Source organism: Chelonia mydas, chromosome 2 (genome assembly GCF_015237465.2).
Source record: "Chelonia mydas isolate rCheMyd1 chromosome 2, rCheMyd1.pri.v2, whole genome shotgun sequence".
In the NCBI taxonomy this organism is placed as follows: domain Eukaryota; kingdom Metazoa; phylum Chordata; order Testudines; family Cheloniidae; genus Chelonia; species Chelonia mydas.
This window is the reverse complement of record NC_057850.1, coordinates 3609024-3627999: the sequence shown is the minus strand read 5'-3', so window position 1 is coordinate 3627999 and position 18976 is coordinate 3609024. Positions and strand designations below refer to the sequence as shown.

The window sequence follows — 18976 nt, the reverse complement described above, 5'->3', positions numbered from 1 at the left end:
CCCTGCACTCCTGAGACTCTCCAGCGGCTGGTAGTTCTGTTGCCCCAGTGGGGCGGAGCTGTTGGTGGAGGCCACAGTTGCTGAGGGAGAGGCATCTCTTGGATGGCATAGGCAAATCTCTTGGGTTCTGTGGGGAGCCAGTGCAGAGTGCAATGCCAGGGAGATGTGTTCATGGTGACCTGTGCGGCCACAGAGAGACTGTTGCATTCTGTACCCATCTGAGCCTTTTCAGGCTTTGTGGTTTCATTCCTAGATTTGGGTTGCAATCATCAAGGCAGGCCATGAATCGCTGGATGGCCAGCTCTAGGCTGAGAGAAGGGGGCGCAGACTTCTGCCTGACTGCAGATGGAAGTATGTCTCCATGGCTGTCTGAGTATCCAACAGCGTGGAGGAGACCTAAATGACCCTGAGGCTGACTCAGTCTGAAGGCAAATGCCCTCAACAGTGAGGGATGCCACAGAGGAAAATTTCGGAAGCTCTGTCCTACTTCCTACAAGTCCCTTCAGACTTGGTTGGGTGCAAGGTCAGCAGAGCTGGCTGTCGTCTGTGTCCTGCTGGCCGTCTCCCTGGCTCCCTACAGGTGCTGAATAACATGGGGATGAGGATGAGCCTTGTGGGACTTCGGGGGCGAGGGCTTTGGAGTGGAGACCCACAAGGACTCTCTGGGGTTGGTTGGAGAGGAGGGGCCTGAGCCAGGCTGGGGTGTTTCTAGTCACCCCTGCAGCCTTTTGGAGGCCAGACAGGTGTATCTGGTGATCAGTGGTATCAAACGCAGCGGCAGGGCCTAGCATGGTGAGCGAGGACGGAAGTGGCTCGTCTCTGGCCAGGAGCAGGTTGCTCACTAGAACCATGTGCTCTGTCTATCCCTGCCCTGGGCTGAGGCCTGACCAGGAGGGTGGTGATGACAAATGTTTAGGATCTCTGGATCAAAGGCGCTACATAAAGCGCCCTGCAAACACTGAGTGTCAGAGAGACGCAGAGGGGAATCCTTGCATCCCCCTCTGGGGTGGAACATAACAGCTGTTTACCAGCACACAGCCACACCACTCAGCAGGCTAGGACAGGAAGTGAACGAGAATCCTGCATCTAGTTAAAACCACCGAGGGAATTGAAGGAGGTAGAAAATAATTCCCTAGGTTTGTATTTGACCAGGACGCTGGGGTTAATATCCCAATTCATGGAGAGTCTTTAATGACCAGAAGGGGTCAGAACCTCTGGGCTGTAGCTAGTGTGAGTGCAAGCGGCTCGTCCGGCACTGGGTCTGTACTGACCCAGGGGAAAGTGCCATAGGTGGAGTCGCCAGGACCTTGGATCTCCTCTCAGCCAAGTGCCTTATAAACCTAGCCTGGGTTCCATTGGCTTGTTCCTTTCCATCCCCAGCTGAGAGCAGAAGCGGCCAAGCCGGGCCCGAGAGGGCTGGCGAGGGGGAGTTCGACCTGCACATGCAGAGGCCCGTGTATGAGCCACCCGCTCCGCCCCCACCAATGGAGCCTCTCTATGGGCTGGGGCAGGATGGGAAGGTGCGAGGTAAGAGCCGTGAAAGGCAGCTGTGCTAGGGAACGGGATTATGGTGAGTATGTGCTGGACTCGTGTTGGATGCACTGGGCCTTGCTCGTGCAGCTGGGCAGACAAACCTGCATTGCTTTGCCACAGGCACCAGCCCCGTGGTGTGGAATCTGCATTCTGCACTGAGCAGGTTGCTCTCCCAGGGCCCCTGGTGCTGCAGGTCCCTCTAGGAAGGGCACTGCCGCTTTGGAGGGGAACATGGGTGCATGACAATGAGGGGCCTTCGCATTCTGCTCGTGCCCCTGCTCCCCTTCGGGAGAACGGCTTTGGCTGGGAATAAAATCGGACTCGTCGTCCCGTTTTAAGCAATAGACCAGCCGTCGCTCCCAGAGCTAGAAATAGAAGCCCCGGAGTCCTGACTCCCAGTTCCCCTTCCTGTAACCACTAGTCTACCTGCCTTCCCAGAGCTCAGCTAGAACCCAGGAGACTTGACACCATTCCCCTGTTCTCCGTGCTAGCAGCTCCTTGCCTGTGTGCACCGTTGGCCTAGTCCTCCCTTGGGCTTTGCAACTGGCAGGGCCTTGCACTCCACTGTGGGCCCTTTCCTGACTGCATGTGTGTCTCCGTGCTGTGCAGAGACTCCACAGGAGGTGTTTCGAGCTCTGTCTGAGCTGGGATACAGTGCCTTCCGCCCGGGCCAGGAGGTGGCTGTCATGAGGATTCTCTCAGGTAACCTGTCTGTCTTATCCTGAAGTAGATCCTTCCTGCCCATCCCCACCCACTCAGGAACGGTCATTCATGGCACCTGAGGCCTGGGGCCAGCAACACTTGCCTAATGAGGGTTTAGCCCCGAGAGCACTTTCCCCCAGACCGCCAGTGCTGAAATGAGCCAGGGCTGGGGGGGAAGGCACCAGCGCCCACCACATCTCTCTGCCCCCTTCCCACGCTGACTCCTCCGGGGGATTCCAAGGATCGTGGCCGCTGACGCTGCTGCTGCTGTTTCTGAGCCAGGTCTGTCCACGCTGGTCGTCCTGTCGACGGGGATGGGGAAGTCACTGTGCTACCAGCTCCCTGCGTACTTGTATGGCAAGCGGTCCAAGTGCATCACCCTGGTGATCTCCCCACTTGTGTCGCTGATGGATGACCAGGTAAATGGGACATGGCTTTGATCGCAGCCTGGCTGCACTGGGGCTCCTTCCCTTGGGCCTTCTCCCTCACCCCCGTCCCTTCAGGGGAAGCACTCGGGGCCCAATTGACTTGAGTAGAAGCCGGATCATTGACTTGAGTAGAAGCCAGATTGGGCCCGATTCTGTCCTTTCTTCATCCACTCCCTCATACCCCTTTTACTCTCTCTTTTTACACTCTGCTGTTGGGGCCCTTCACCCCCCAGGGGTGGTACTTTTGGGGATAAATATTTCCCATCTCCAGATCCCTCCTGTTTCCAGGGGGTTGCTGGGAATTCTCCGCTCTGCTCAGGGCCCTGTCCTTTCTGATGTGCCAGGCAGGACATCTTGGAAGCCTCTGACAAGGATTGCAATGGAGCCCCTGGGCTGCTGGATATTGAGTCTGTAGCCAGGCCCCCAGACTGAGCGACGGAGGCGTTCTGTCCCTGGAGGAGCCCTGTCCATTGATGTGTGCGTGTAATGCACTTCATTCCCAGGTTTCAGGGCTTCCCCCCCACCTGAAGGCGGTCTGCATTCACTCCAACATGTCGAAGAGCCAGCGAGAGGCTGCTATAGAAAGGGTGAGTTGCCTGGGGTGATGGGACCCTCCCGTAGGAGCTGCGAATCTGAGCCTGCTCTCAGATCCTGGACTGGCTGCCCACCCTCCTCCGAAGGGTATAAGGAGCCCAGGGCATTGTCACTTGGCTTGGGGCGCAGGTCTGCTACGTGCGGCGCCCTGTCCCTTCCTAAGGAGTGCTGCTCTGAGACGCTGGGTGTGGATTTGGTCTAACTGATGGGGCAGAGACCACTCGTGTGCCAGCTAATGGGAACTGGTGGGAAATACCCACTGCTGTCAGGGCTGGGCTCGCCCTAGGGCAGTGCTTGGCCACATATGGAGCGATTCCGATTTAAATACACACCCGACCATGTTCCGGAGCGTGTGTAGACAGCCCTGGGGCTGTTCTGATGAGTGCTGATTGGGCATGATTCTGGCTAGTGAGGGGAGCTGGATGGGCAGCTGTGGAGAACAGGTACCCTGCACGCCTCCCACCCCACGTCAGTAGGGATGGGGAGTGGGAGGGCCGGGAGAACCTGAAGAGGCCATTACAGTGACCAGTTGGTACTAATTGTGTTGGTGGCTTTTGAGGTGCAGGCATCTGAGCTGAGAGCGCCCAGCTCCTCTCACGCCGAGCAGCCAGTGGATGGGAAAGACCTTCTGGCCCCCAGGAGGGCTGGGTTGGAGGGGCTGAGATTTATCCAATCCCATGGGCCACCCAGTTCCCCTCCTTTCTCTCCCCCCCCACCCCCACCCCGGTCTGTGTGTTTCTGGGGGCAGGGCTGGGTATGTGTAATTCTTACGGGGGTAACCCCTCCTTCCTGATGCTGTGCGTGTTTGCAGGTGAAGGGAGGGAAGGTGCATGTGCTGTTGCTCTCCCCGGAGGCCCTGGTGGGCGGAGGCAGGGCGGGATCTAGCTGTCTCCCCTCTGCCGACCAGCTCCCCCCCGTGGCGTTTGCCTGTATCGATGAAGCGCACTGTGTCTCCGAGTGGTCCCACAACTTCCGCCCATGCTACCTGCGGCTCTGTAAGGTACGGGGGGGGATCTGGCCAGAGCTCCCTGGCACCAGCGCGGCGTGACATGTCTGCCTGCGGGGAGATGGCCAGGGCTATAAAGACTCACACGCCTGCTGTCTCTGTGTTAGCAGCAGCAATGAGACGTGGTGCCGGGAAAGGGGTTCTGGGGGCGCAGTCTCTGAGATGAGCTGTCAGACCAAACTCCTGGCTGCTAATTCCCTCCTGGGTAACTGCATTCTGACCCCCTGTGTTCCACTTGCCTCTTGAGGCACCGTCCTCGCTTCCTGCCCTGAGCTGTGGTGTGATGTTGGAGTGTGGGGGGGATTGGGATTCTCCAGAGAGCTGTACCCCACGTGTAGCACACCACTGTGTCTCGGCCGGGAAACGCCAGCCCCTGGCGTTAGGGAGTGACGGCTCTTCTCCCTGCAGGTTCTTCGGGATCGCCTAGGGGTGCGCTGCCTTCTGGGCCTTACGGCCACGGCCACACTAGCCACAGCCCAGGATGTGGCCCATCACTTGGGTATCCAGGAGGAGGAAGGGATAGCCGTGCGCTCTGCTGCTGTTCCCCCAAACCTGCACCTTTCGGTCTCGACGGACAGGGACAAGGATCAGGTAGGGGGGGGAGCAGGGCTTTCCGGGAACTTGGAAGAGACTCGCATGGTCGTTGAAGGACTAGAGAAGCTTTCTGCCATCTCTCTAAATCCAAGCTCCAGGGGTCAAGTTAAATTCCCCCTGTGGTTTCAGCTCAGTACAGGATTAATCCCTTCCTGACCTCAGTGGTTGCGTAGCGTTCTTGGGAGCTGTTAGACGGCTGCCGTGCATGTCTCCTCCACAAGTGGCTGCTCTCTGAGGGTGCATGAAATGATCCATGTGTCTCATAGCCTCGCTTTGGGATCTGTTGGGGTGCCATGCTTTCTCTGGGATCCCCACGTATTCGTTCTATGCTGTGCAGGGAGTGGAATTCACCAGGAGTGGGTTGGGGAGTTGTCTATGGGAGCAGGTCAGTGTCCCTGCCTTTGGGGGGCTCGTAAGCTCAGATGTGGGCTTTTCTGGCCCTGTGAGAGGGGTGAGTTGCCTTGAGAAGCTCCTAGGGAGTGAAGCGTCTGTAGAGCAGAGACTCATTCTCTCCTTGTCTGGTTCCAGGCCCTGGTCTCGTTGCTGCAGGGAGAGAGGTTTGGGGGCCTGGACTCGGTCATTGTTTACTGCACACGGCGAGAGGAGACAACCCGGATTGCAGCACTGATCCGCACGCGCCTCCAGGGCGTGACGCTCAGGGAGTCCATGACTGCTGCGGAGCAGCAGCATGACGATAGCGCTGGGAAGAGGAAGAAAGCCAAGGGTAAGAAAAGGTCGTCGCTGGGCTTTCCTGCAGCACCGAGAGGGAAGCACGATCCAGCCCCTCCCCTGAGATTAGACTGTGCACCAGCCTTGGGCATCTGTGAACGGATGTACACTGGAGCAGAGGCCACTGGGATGCAGCGTGGTAGGGATGGAATTGCCGTCTGGAGGGAGCAGTCGAAGACACACAGGGCTTTCCATGCTGGCTCAGACCACTGGGTCCTTCAGTCCAGCAGCAAGCCTCAGACAGTGCAAATACCTGACACTTCTTCAGAGGAAGGAGAAGTTCACTTCCCCTCCCCCACACCAAGCACCCATCCTGGCAGTACAGGGCTGCATGTGGGGGCAGGGAAATGCCTTCTGTGAGCTTCAGATGCATGGGCTTTGCTTCCCCCGTTACAGCCCATCGTAGCAAACATGGCGGGGTGTGGTGGCTGGGAGGGCTAAACCACCTCAGGGGATGCCACGTGAGTGATGTCAGGAAGGGCGCTTTGTCCAAGGACTCCTGCTGGCTGGCCTGTTGGCCTGCTCAGGCTTTTGACTCTGTTCCTTGGCTGCAGCTTGAACCAATCCCACCCCTGCAGCCGGGAGCTCTGGCTCAGCCACACCCAAATCTCAGCTACAGACCGTAAATGAGGAGCAAAGACTGAATCGCTTAAAATCGAGGCTTAAAGCTCCATCTTAGAAACCCTCTCGGGAGAACGAATGGGAATTGGTCACCTGCTGATCTGGAGCAGATGATGTCACTGCTACCCAGCGTAGGGGCGACTAACCGGGGATGTGTGTTTCCTAAATGCTTTGTCTGTTGCTCGTTTCCACCTCTGATGAATTAGTGACCGCTTGCAGGGTTCTCTGAGAATGAAAAGCCCAATATCGGTGCTAATGATCATTCAGTGGTGGTCTCTCTTCTCTCTCCATGTCTGTGGCGTAGCTAAGAAAAGCATCCGGTGCCTTCTGAAGTGGGTCGCCGATTCCTACCACGGTGGCATGTCTGCCACCGAGCGCCGCCGGGTCCAGAACAACTTCATGTGCGGCCAGCTGCGGATCGTGGTGGCCACGGTGGCCTTTGGCATGGGGCTAGACAAGTCCGACGTGCGTGGGATCGTGCACTACAACATGCCCAAGAACTTTGAGAGCTACGTGCAGGAGATTGGGCGGGCGGGACGGGACGGGAAGCCAGCGCATTGCCATCTCTTCTTGGATCCGGAGGTAATTGCTGCCGGAGGGGTGGGGGCTAAGCCAAGAGCCAGGGCATCCCACCAGCCACCTCTGCTGCAGCCAGTCGAAATCCCAGCCCGACTGATGCCCCTGCTGAGTCTGCTGAGTAGCTGGATGCTGCAGCCATTATAGGAAGGTGAATGGCTCTCGTGCCCCCAATGAATCCAATAGCCGGGGCTCTCTAGGGCTTATAGGGTGCTCAAGGATTAGCACAACCAATCCTTGGCCCTGAAGCCCTGCGCTGATGAAGCCAGTCACAGGCTTGGACCAGCACTGAGTCCAGAGTGAGGAGGAAACCTGCCCTAGATCCAGATTCTTCCCTCCCACCACAAGGACTGACAGGGAAGCATCCTGCTGCCTTGTTCCTTGCTGCCCAGCCTCCGTCTCAGCGAGTCCCAAGCAGGCGTCAATTCTCGGCCCCATTTTCCCCACCAGCAGCTGGAAAGCTCCAGGCTCAGCATGCGTGGCAGGGGCTGCTCTCTCCCCTTTGTGTGTGTCTCACTGTTCACCCCACGTTCCCCGGCTCATTGTCCTCCCCAGGGCGGGGATCTGCACGAGCTCAGGCGACACATCTACGCCGACACAGTGGATTTTTTCACCATTAAGAAGCTAGTGCAGAAGGTTTTCCCTCGCTGTAAGTGCCTGGAGCTTCACCGCAAACAACAGGACCTCAGCAGGGTGAGGAACGAGCCCTGAGCGCTAGGGTGGCCAACGCAGGGCCTGGGCTGCCCTCTCTCCTTTAATACAGCAGTGCAGTCTGTGGGGCCTACAGGTCCCAGCATGCCATGCTCCATCTTGATCTGATTGGCCTGCCCCCTTACCATTTGGCTGATGGCAGGTTCAGAGAGTAACCTTCTCTCTGGCCCCTGGAGATGATACATCAGTAGGGTGACCAGATAGCAACTGTGGAAAAAACGGGACAGGGGGTGGGGTGTAATAGGCACCTATATAAGAAAAAGTCCCAAAAAACGGGACTGTCCCTATAAAAACGGGACATTTGGTCACCCTATGCATTGGGATCATGTTGACACGCAGGCCTGGGATGGTACATGGGGCAGCGGTAGGGCAGCTCCCCTGGGCTGCACCTTTTCTGGAGATCAAGGGGCACGTCAGGCTGCCCGTTCAGCTTAAAATCAAGGGTCCATCTGAACCTGGTTAGAAGTGGGTTGGGGCAGAGCTGCAGCCCATGTCCCAGCCAGGTGGGGCACCTTGTTTGGGAGCTTGTCATGTGTGGGCTGTGAGGGAGGAAGGAGGCCTCCAGCCCCAGCTGCTCGCCTCTGGTACCTCCTGCCTGAGAAGGGCTCGGCGTTGTTTCCCTGCAGGGGGGCGAGGTGTTGGACGCTGAGCTGATGGAGCTCGTGGGAGCCGGTAAGGAGCAGGCATGTCGGGATGACGGGATGAGAGGGCAGCAGCGCGTGTGTTACAAACACGAGCGTGCCGTCCCCGTGCAGCAGACGGTGGAATCCCTGGACATCCGAGAGGAAGGTGAGGCTCACGCCGCTTCCTGGCGTGGCGATCTGGAAAGGATTCTTCCTCCCCTCAGCTCTGTGGGCAGGACGGGGCTTCTGGCTGGGATCGTGTGAGCTTGTTTGCCCTTGTGCAACGTCTTGTGCTGGTGGCAGAGCAGACTGATCATGGCGGGGCTGGCTGGGACGTGGCCTGATCCGGTAGGGCTGACCCTGTCTTCCATTATAGGTCAGGCCAGGCCTTGCTGCTGTATCTGTTCCCCTTTCCTTCTCACAAACTTGGCGAGGCGCGACGGGTACATCAGGGGACGGGGGGTGCAGGGCAGCCGTTGTGTCTGGTGTTTGAAAATTGCCCATAGAATATCAGGGTTGGAAGGGACCTCAGGAGGTCAGCTAGTCCAACCCCCTGCTCAAAGCAGGACCAATCCCCAATTAAATCATCCCAGCCACGGCTTTGTCAAGCCTGACCTTAAAAACCTCTAAGGATGGAGATTCCACCACCTCCCTAGGGAACCCATTCCACTGCTTCACCACCCTCCTAGTGAAAAAGTTTTTCCTAATATCCAACCTAAACCTCCCCCACTGCACCTTGAGACCATTACTCCTCGTTCTGTCATCTGTTACCACTGAGAACAGTCTAGATCCATCCCTTTTGGAACCCCCTTTCAGGTAGTTGAAAGCAGCTATCAAATCCCCCCTCATTCTTCTCTTCTGCAGACTAAATAATCCCAGTTCCCTCAGCCTCTCCTCATAAGTCATGTGTTCCAGACCCCTAATCATTTTTGTTGCCCTTCGCTGGACTCTCTCCAATTTTTCCACATCCTTCTTGTAGTGTGGAGCCCAAAACTGGACACAGTACTCCAGATGAGGCCTCACCAATGTCGAATAGAGGGGAACGATCACGTCCCTCGATCTGCTCGCTATGCCCCTACTTATACATCCCAAAATGCCATTGGCTTTCTTGGCAACAAGGGCACACTGTTGACTCATATCCAGCTTCTCGTCCACTGTAACCCCTTCGGTCCTTTTCTGCAGAACTGCTGCCTAGCCACTTGGTCCCTAAGTGCAGGACTCTGCACTTGTCCTTGTTGAACCTCATCAGATTTCTTTTGGCCCAATCCTCTAATTTGTCTAGGTCCCTCTGTATCCTATCACTACCTTCCAGCCAGGCTGGGGCTGCTCCCAAGCTTGCTGTGAGCCTGAGGGATGTGCCTTGTGCATAGAGAAGGTAGACTCGTGCAGCTCCTCCTCTTTAATATAGAGGGGGCGGCTCATGTCCCACCATGCCCTGCTCTTGAGCAAGCCAGATGGAGGGCAGTCGCACGTCCTGTGTGGGGCAGTCAGCAGGTGGCATGGGAGGCTAGGCTGCACCCGGGGGGAGGTGGGCTATAGCGTGCGGGCATAGAGAAACCAAAAGCCTGGCTCTTCGAAGTGGGGCTCTGAGAGGTGACTGCAGCTCATGCCAGTCCCACCAGAACGCTCCGTGATTGGCGCATGTCTCCTGTCTTCTGCTACAGGCATCGAGACCCTGCTGTGTTACCTGGAGCTGCATCCACAGTGCTGGGTGGAGCTGCTGCACCCCACTTTCTCCTCCTGCCGGGTGGTGTGTTACGGGGGCCCCCAGCAGCTCAGGGCAACCGCAAAAAGGTTAGAGTCACTGCGTGGCATAGGGAGTGATGAAATCTGAGCCCTTCCATGCGGGGAATGGAGAGACCTCTCGGGATGTGCAAACCCTGTGGGAAATGCCTTAATCAGCTCAGACCCAGCTTCGAAACAGTTCCATCTGCTTCTAGGCACCTCCTTACCGGGAAGAGCTACTCAAACCAGAGCCGTGACTGCACTTGGTAGGGAGGAGGTCAGCTGGGGGATGTTCTTGCCAGCAAGCACTGCGGGAGCTGGCACCTGGAGGAGGGGGGCGAAGAGGTTGAAGGATGGATAAGTAGGACTCGTGGGAGGAAATCTGGAACGTTGCCGGGAGGAGCTATGAGGAATAGGATAGAGAGCGCATCTCCTGGGATGCTGAGAGAGAGACAGGCCCACGCCCTGGAGACTGGGCTGGCAGACACTCTGCACTGGCCGGGGAATGGACTAGCACAGCTGGGTAGGGCTCTTCCACTGTGCATCCTCTGGCTAAGGAACAGCGAAGTGTTCCACAAAGGTGGGGCTGCTTTGTGGTGCCGTAGGGGGGTGTTTCGGGGAGCAGAGGGGGCAATAGATTCGAGCTCTCGTCTGAAAGGCTCCTTGCACTGCATTGCTGTGCTAGGGGTTATATTCAGTACTGTTGGACGCCCAGAGGGAGTGGGATGGCAGGGCTGCACTCATCCTGGATGCTTGCTGCCTGCAGGAGTGACTGCCTGATTCAATGCAGGCTGCCAGGTTGGTCACTACACCACTGGCCAGGTAGTACGGCAGCTGGGCTCACAAGGGGCTGAATAACAGTGCTCAGATAAAGGAGTCGGATCCTGTGCCCAGTGCGTAAACAGGTGCCTCCTGGAACCCAGTGCCTTCTACAGGCAGCATTGCACAGCTGGCCAGGAGCCTCCGGCTGGCTGCCTCCCACCTACCTCTGCAGTTCCAGGGGTCAGCTGGCAGCGGCATACAGACACTGATGTGGGGGGCCAGTGCAGCAAACCTGACACTAATAAAGATACACGGAGCTTTGCATATCTTACCTCATTGATCCTCACAACTTTGCAGAGCGGTAGGCAACGGTTGCAAAGAGACAGGCCCGAGGCTGCAGAGGGAGTCTGTGTCAGAGGTAGATCTAATTTGGAGGAGTTCCTGGCTCCCTGCGCTAGTCCCCTTCTCCCCTCCCCAGTTCCCATGTTACTGCTGCTGGCTTTGGTTTTTGTCTCTGGGTTCTCAGCATCTGCATCCTCGGCTTTTTCTCTCCTCCTGCTCTCAGCTCCCCGCCCATCGCAGTGTGTCTGGCCCGGGAGCGTCTGGCAGGGGTGGATCACACGCACGCCAGCTCTGTGGAGTTCGACGTGATCGCACTCAGCGACTCCATGGGCTGGGAGGTTCTGCCGGTGAAGCGAGCCCTGCGCCAGCTCCAGTGGAACACACAGCTACAGAAAGGTGCTGAGGCTCTTGCGCTGAGACTGCTTCTCCGGGGCACCGGGGAGTAGGGGCAGAGCTGGGGAAGGGAGCCCCAGAGAGATCTATGGTGGAAGGATAAAATCCCCCCTCCTCCTGCAATCCACATGAGTTCTGTAGCATCTGCAGTGGGCAGGGGCTCTAAAAGTGCCACGGATGTCTGTGGGATTGGCCCTCTTGGGCACTCAGGGCACAGCCCAGAGCTCATGTACCATTTTCTAGCCCTGCTCGGAGCCCTGTGTTCAGTGATTTTCTTGTGTCCCCTGCGGTGGGATTGTACCAGTGCACCCCCCCTTGCTGTGCGTGTGTCATCTAGTGATCCTGAGTCAGTTCCCATAAAGAGCCCCTCCCCCGCCTTGTTTCCAGGTTGCCATGGCACTGGGAAGAGCGGTGTCCTGGTGGAGTTCAGCGACCTGTCCTTTCACCTGCGCTCCTACGGAGACCTCACAGACCAGGAAATGGACTCTGTGTGCAGCTTCCTGCACCACCGGGTGACGGCGCGGGAAACGACCACTCTCTGCCAGCTCCAAGCCTGCTTCAGGGCCTTCCAGAGGTGAGCATGGGCAGCCGTGGGGAACCCAGCCCCGCTCTGCACACCCCGGACGGTCAGTTCCAGTTAAAGCCTCCACAAAGAGGTTTCACCTCATGCCTCTTACCTCCACCCTCCCTTCCCCGCTGAGGGAGGCCCCGGGAGTTACTGCAATATGTGCTGGTGATAAGACTATGGAAGCGGAGTGGGGGCTTGTCGCACTTGGGAGCAATGAGTTAGACAGCAGTGGTACAGGGCGAAACGCAGGCAACCTGTCAGCAGGTCAGACTGTGCGTGGGGCAGCGAGGAGGCTGGTACTGCTTGACTGGGATGGGGAGCAGAGACGGAAGGTCCGTGAGGGTGGCTGGGGAAGTCCATGGAGAGCTTTTGAAAATGAGGGGCGTAATTGTGACCCAGATCCTGAAATGACCGGGGCCAGTGGAGCTGCTCACGCAGGAGCAAAGAACTTGCCCCCTCCACTGGTCTGCCGTCTCTGACATAAACACAAAGCAGTGTGGCCATTCCAACTCCAAGCTCTACCAAACAAACTGCTCCCTGCATGCATGCTCCTCCCCTGGGGAGAGGATGAGAAAACGAACCACGCAGGGGAGACACAAATCCCATCGCTCCGGACGTGATTGGCAGATACTTAGATACCCTGGGGACCAGGGCAGGAGAAGAACCTGCACGGAACAGATTAGAACTCTAGGGTAGGGACAGAATATGGTTGTCCTGCTCTATACGCATCACCTTCCTTTTCCCCTACCCTTGGGATCCCGTCCCTTCTTGCTCTTCCTCCTTCCCTGTGGCTTATCCCACTCACTTCTCCAGTTACCCTGCACTCTAAGATCTAGTGGTGCACGATTTAACACTAACACACCTTTTCCTGGGCAGTGTGGCCTGCCAAGCCAGCGCCCTGTATTCGGAGCGTGTGGACGAGGAGAGGAGCTCCCAGCTGAAGGCCTTGTTAATAGACTATTTTGAGAAGAAACCTGTGCTGGACGAGACCGAGCTAATGCGCGGGGAAGAAGAGGAGGCAGAAGATCTCAGTAACATTAAAGTGAGCAAACTCCTTTGTTTACTTCCTTTTGTTGGTATCTAGTTTTGAGCCCATCTGAGCCACTCACAGTCTGGCATTTCTGATACCCCTGAAACCATGGCATGTAGACACTAGATGTAGTGTCAGCTGTTGCATTAGAAAGACTGTCTGTATAGTATATGGTCGTACTGGGGTGGGATGGGATGGACTGCGTGTGTGTGTGTGTGTGTGTGTGTGTGTGTGCACGCATGCTCTGAGTGAATCAAAATCCACGGCAGTACTGGGTCATCCTGGATTAAAGGATGTCAAGCTTTGAAAGGGGGTGAGGGGGTGTGTATGTGAGAGAGCAAGTGAATGAATCTAGGAAACACTTGTCTCATTCTGGCTTTAAAACCGTTGGCGCTGCCATTTTGGTGAACATTCTGTGACTGGATTTGAGACACTTCTCTGTTACTGAAGTATGGAAGCACTTTGCCCGGTGTGGGGGTGTGTGTGTGTGTGTGTGTTTTCCTTCATTGCACTTTGCTTTTAGAAGTTTAAAGGGATGCTATCAAATTATTCTGCACCTTTAAATTCAGGACTTGTTAGCAACATGTGAGGGCCAGTCCTGGTTCCATTGATGTCATTGGCACTTCAAAATTAGTACTTTACACTTTTCATCTTCAAAGTGTCCCAAATACAAATTTAAAAGGGTATCTTGGTAAGGGTTTTACTGGATCAGATGGGAGTAGAAATATTTCCATAACTTTTGTTTTCCCTTTTTTTTTTCTCTTTTAAAAAGTCTCCCTGCACCTCCCTGTTTAAACACTCTCCCTGCAGCACCCTTGTGCTAGACAACCAGTAAGTGAAAGTGATCAGAAAAAAAAGTGAAAGTGATCACTTTTTGGTTTCACTCTTCAAACAGAAGAGAGCAAAAGTGATCAGCCATGATGCTGAAAAGTAAATTAGAGTATTTTCCCCCTGATTCCATAATCTGAGGGTCTGTTAGATCAGTGGTTTTCAACCAGGGGTTCATGTACCCCTGGGGGTACACAGGTCTTCCAGGGGGTACATGAACTCATCTAGATATTTGCCTAGTTTTACAACAGGCTACATAAAAACACTATGTAGTGAATTCAATGTAAACTAAACTTTCATACAGACAATGACTGGATTATACTGCTCTATTTACTATACACTGACATGTAAATACAATATTTATATTCCAACTGATGTATTTTATATCAATAAAAATAAGAAAGTTAGCAATTTTTCAGTAACAATGTGCTGCGACACTTTCATATTTTTATGTCTGATTTTTTGTAAGCAAGTAGTTTTTAAGTGAGGTGAAACTTGGGGGTACACAAGACAAATCAGACTCCTGAAAGGGGGCCAGTACTCTGGAAAGGTTGAGAGCCAGTGTGTTAGATGGACAACAATGTCTAATCCGGGTTTCTGTATTGCACTGTATTTTGAAATACGGCTTTTATCATGTGTCCCTATTCTGTAACCAAAAGAAAACTATCTAAGGCCTACATGACCATGTATGTTGGCAAAAGGCTATGTTGCTCAGGGGTATGGAAAAAAACCAACGCCCTTGGCAACATAAGTTTCGCCGGCATAAGTGGTCGGGTGCATAAGTGCTATGTCGGCGGGAGAGCTTCTCTCGCCAACGTAGCAACTGCTGCTCATTGGGGGTGGTTTTATGATGTGGATGGGAGACCTCTCTCCCGCCGGCATAGAGCTGCTACACGAGAGATCTTACAGAGGTGCCGCTGTCAGCTTGCTCGTGTGGACATGGCCTAAATCCAAGCACAGGATGAGACCACAGCTCACTGATTTGGTCCAAGTTAATTTTATCCCTTGGTGTGAAGTGGGTTGTGAGTGCTCATTAGCCCTGTTTTTGTTTTTTGGATTTGTCTGATCAAGAAATGGTCTCTCCCAACGCTACGAGGCTGTAGAGAGAAGGAACCGTCTGCAGAGACCAAGATGGAACCTGGCTTATTTTCCCCCCAAAGCCTAACGAATTTCAAATGTTTTCTCTGTAGCTGCGGGAGTGGGAAGGGCAAATCCGCTCGGACATCCGGAATTTCCTGTCCATCCGCCAGGATGAGAAGTTCTCTGGCAGAGCTATTGCCAGGATATTTCATGGCATTGGTAAGGCAAGCCGAGCGCAAGACTGGAATCCTATTTGCCTTTTGCTACTTATGTAATATGACTTTCCATAATAGTAGGCATTTTCTGCCTGATCTCTGTAACCGCTGCACAGATCTCACCTTAACCCTCCTTAAAATGTGTTTGTAACCATGGCCATGGTGAAAGGGGCTGGCTTGGAAACTGAAGGCTTCTTTTGGGACCTGCTCCTGCTGCTGTCCTCGTCTTTTATCGTGAAATGGTATGCAACCCCTCAGTCCAAGGGAGTGGAGTGTTACCCCCTACTCTAGCAATCCATGCGGGATTTGAGCTGCAGAGGACCTCTGATGCTCAGGGTGGGCTTCCCCAGCCACGGAGAGTGTGTACCTGTCATGGTTACAGGGCAAGCTGTGCTTTTTGGCCCCTTTGAGGACAGGTTATGCTACCTTCCCCTCTTTCTGGGAGGAATCACACAGTCTTGCATCTCTCTGACGGGGCATCTGAGCTGCAGTCCCCTGGCCACCACTGATGTTAACTCAAGTGGCCCAGCTTGTTTGGCACCTGCAAGCCCTTTTCCTTCGGGGGGCCTTTGGCAGCAGCTGATTAGAGAGACAAAACCAGCTTGTCCCAAGCATAGCCTCATGAATGCACTCCAAAGGGCCAAAAAATGCAGAGCGAAGGGTAAGAACAGGAACAGCCTGTGAGCATGTTTCCCCTGACCTTGATCTTCATCTTTCCTTGCCAGCTTGGTAAGTTCCCCCCTTCTCTGGGTGGGGAGCCAGCCTGCTTGCTGCATCCCTGTCAGCGCTCACTGGCAGCCCCCAGCAACTCACTCCACTCCCCTTCCTTCTCTAGACCCAGCTGCTCAGTATCCCTTTGCTCCTGAGTTCAGGCCTGGGAAGAATAAACTCTACCAGCCTGCTTGGAGCCAGACCAATTAATTACATCCCCGCTGTTTGCTGGAGGACCCTTAGTGATCTGTGGGACTGTACCTTACCTTCACCATTGTTTGGTTTCCTCTTGGTTCCCCCCCTAACAGCCTCCTCTGATTTAACTCCTTGCTGCCTGGCAGGATAATATCAAACAGGTGAACTGCGGGGCATATGATGATGATGATGATGATAAAAAATAGTAGATATACCTCCCTCCTCCTGCACAGGACCCCCTGTTGATAGCTTGGCTCTGTCTGCCTCGAGTAGCCACACCACATATAGGTTTAGGAATCTGCTACTGCCTTTGAACTAACAGACACGGGCCTTTTAGCTCAATAGAGGCCCATGCTTTTAGAGGCAGATGACCTGGGTGCAGTCCCCTTAGATGACCTGTCCAGGGACATTGTCATTGTGTGAACAAGGTTACAGTCTCCTAGAACTCTGTGGGCCTGTTTGACAGAGGGGTAATTCCACAGAACTCAAGAAGGTGACCCTGGTGTAATGGAGCAGGGAATCCGGCCTCTGAACGCCTAGGCCCAGCCACATATGCTCAGCGGCTGTTAATGTCGAGGTTGCTTGTGTGAAAGCTTTGGCCACTCTTCTGTCTCGAGTTAGGCACTGCCATTGAATGACAGGCGGGTGATGGGCTCAGCAGCTGACCGGGGCTTTTTCTCTCTCTGAACAGGGAGCCCATGTTACCCTGCCCAGGTCTATGGACGAGACCGCAGGTTCTGGAGGAAATACATCCACTTTGACTTCAATAAAATCATGCGCCTGGCCACGGAGGAGATTATCCGATGCAAATGACCCTGCAAGGGCAGAAATGTCAGACACTGACCAGCAGGGAAATGGAATGTCACAACAGCCACCAGAGCAAAGCCAGGGAGCCCTGCATGCCATGGCTCTGTGTGCCGTAGCTCCTGTATTCCATTCACCTCACTGCAGATCCCAGGAGCTCCCATGAGGGACCTTCATCTAATGGCTGTGTCGTGATTCTAGTCCCAGTTAACCCAGTGCGGGGAACTGGGGCTCCCACTTGCACTGGGGACTCCTCTGCAGATCCCACCTGGCGAGGTACCTGCTTTTCAGAAGTGGAGAGGATACACTGTGGGCTGTGCCCAAAGGAGGCTGGGCAAGAAAACAGAGCCTGAGGGTGGCTCCCAAGCTTGCTGGGAGGAAGAGGCTTTGGGCGATTATCCAGTTGAGTGTATATAAATGTCCCTTTTAAGGTTCAGTCCCCTAAACCTGCCCCAAGCAAATGCACCTCTCTGGCTCAGGGAGGCGAGTCACCGGCCCTGTGTGCCAGGGCTTGTCGTCTTCTCACTTTTCAGGGCTAACTCCACTATGGTGTTCTACTCATTTTGCAAAATTGTACAACATCTGAGACATTTCCTGCCCCAGCCCTGCCTCTCACCCCCGGTACAGGGGGAGGGCAGACAGGGTACAGCTGGACTTTTCTCAGACATGGGCTGTGAATAGACACATTCAGTTCCCACTGGATATTCAATAAACATCTTGGGAGGTGGCAACGTTTGGCCCATTCAGGAGTGGGTGGGATGCTTTCCATACATTTAGATGGTGCAGAGGAGGTGGAATGCCCCTCCCAACGTACCATAGTGTGTGTAAAAAGTAACAGTGTGTATTTACATCCGAGCTTTGACTGTTGTGTTTCCCCTCGCTAACAATTGTCTGTTGCTCAGTATCCGTTCCAATGCCTTTGGAGTGTCTTCAGTGCTGTTCTATTTCCACTGACCATCTGAAATCTTTGTTTCCCCTCTTCCATCTGGGACCATATCTGGGTTTTATATTCACACTAATAAAGAGTGTCTTTTAAAGTGCCTGACTTTACCTCTCGGCCCTTCCCTTCCTGCTGTGTGAGCAGAGTTGCAAGACTCTGCCTGTCTCCCTGGGAGCTGCTGGGGGCGGTGGGGAACTGCAGGGTGGGGGATTTGGGCATGTGGAGTGATCTCTTCAAAGGCACCTGGGAGAGTGAGAAGCCCTGATTCTGCTCGGTGCCTTTGCATATCCCACCCCTTTGGTTTTTATCAGCATAAACTAAACCCAAAAGCCAACCTCCACAGCCGGCCATTGTTTTCAAGTGGGACAGACTGGGTTACGCTACTTTACACCTTGGTATGAGGAGAGGTTAGGGGATGCTTGGGTATGTGTGTGGGAGAAGCTCCCAAATCCAGATGAGGTACCGGCACAGTCCCGCAATCCCAGCTGGCAGTTTTCTGGCCTGTGTTATACAGGAGGTCAGATGCTTGTTTGGTCCCCTCTAGCCTTGGAATCTATAACACTCCTCTCAGCTTTTTTTTTAAATTTAAATCCACTAAGTTTGCAGCTGCTCTGGTAGCTTAATAAGTACGTGTGTAGAACTGATTTCAGAACTGGCCCTCCAATGAACCTTTTGTATCTCCTAACTGACCTCACTCTCTGTATCGAGTGCACTCTGTACAGGGACATGCGTAACGCATGCTAATGGCTGTAACTGGATTTTCATGCCATTGAAAGTTGGCTAATTGAAAGCCTGCAGCCCTCTTACAAACAGGCATAGGCTGGATGTTGGGAGGCCAAGCTTCCCTGCCGCTGCCCTGCTCTGGAGTGCCCCCACTTCTGGAGGTGAGAGGGACCTTCCCAGGGGTGACTCAACCCTTAGCTCCTCTGCTGACACACCCTCCACCCTTCAACAAAGGGCCACCTCCACCACTTCTTCTCTGCAGCCTGTTGCTGACGTTGCCTGCCCCCCACACCCGCACAGGAAGCGGCTACAGGAAAGGCTGCAGAGGCAGCTGGGGTCAGAGATGGGCAAGTCAGCGTTTGACTGGCAGGGCACAGAATGTGCTTATCGCAGCAGCCTGGAGAGTGGTGCAGGGGAAAGGTCAGTGATGGAAAGTAACCTCCATTCAGAGGTGAGGCCTATGCGAAATACACCCATGCTGTAAGTTTAGGGCTGGGGGGGTGGGTACTGGGCAGCAGGGTGGGGCACCACATTTGGTACCTA

General features: G+C 54.7%; 1 protein-coding gene across 4 annotated transcripts in view; it reads left to right on the top strand.

Moving 5' to 3' along the window:
- RECQL4 (RecQ like helicase 4) overlaps positions 1-17815 on the top strand; it is a 45611-nt gene extending 27796 nt beyond the window's left edge. For 3 of the 4 annotated variants that reach the window (XM_043538955.1, XM_037891865.2, XM_043538956.1), the window contains exons 10-25: positions 1381-1527; positions 2143-2235; positions 2518-2654; positions 3167-3250; positions 4069-4257; positions 4672-4854; positions 5386-5581; positions 6512-6789; positions 7339-7476; positions 8121-8283; positions 9782-9911; positions 11170-11342; positions 11727-11913; positions 12784-12949; positions 14956-15064; positions 16658-17815. In XM_043538955.1, the coding sequence (XP_043394890.1) occupies positions 1381-1527; positions 2143-2235; positions 2518-2654; positions 3167-3250; positions 4069-4257; positions 4672-4854; positions 5386-5581; positions 6512-6789; positions 7339-7476; positions 8121-8283; positions 9782-9911; positions 11170-11342; positions 11727-11913; positions 12784-12949; positions 14956-15064; positions 16658-16779 (2495 nt within the window). In that variant the 3' untranslated portion in view covers positions 16780-17815. Of the gene's footprint in view, positions 1-1380; positions 1528-2142; positions 2236-2517; positions 2655-3166; positions 3251-4068; positions 4258-4671; positions 4855-5385; positions 5582-6511; positions 6790-7338; positions 7477-8120; positions 8284-9781; positions 9912-11169; positions 11343-11726; positions 11914-12783; positions 12950-14955; positions 15065-16657 lie in introns of those variants that run through there. The other variant, XR_006288327.1, reaches the window with a different exon arrangement.
- The last annotated feature ends 1161 nt before the right edge of the window (positions 17816-18976 follow it).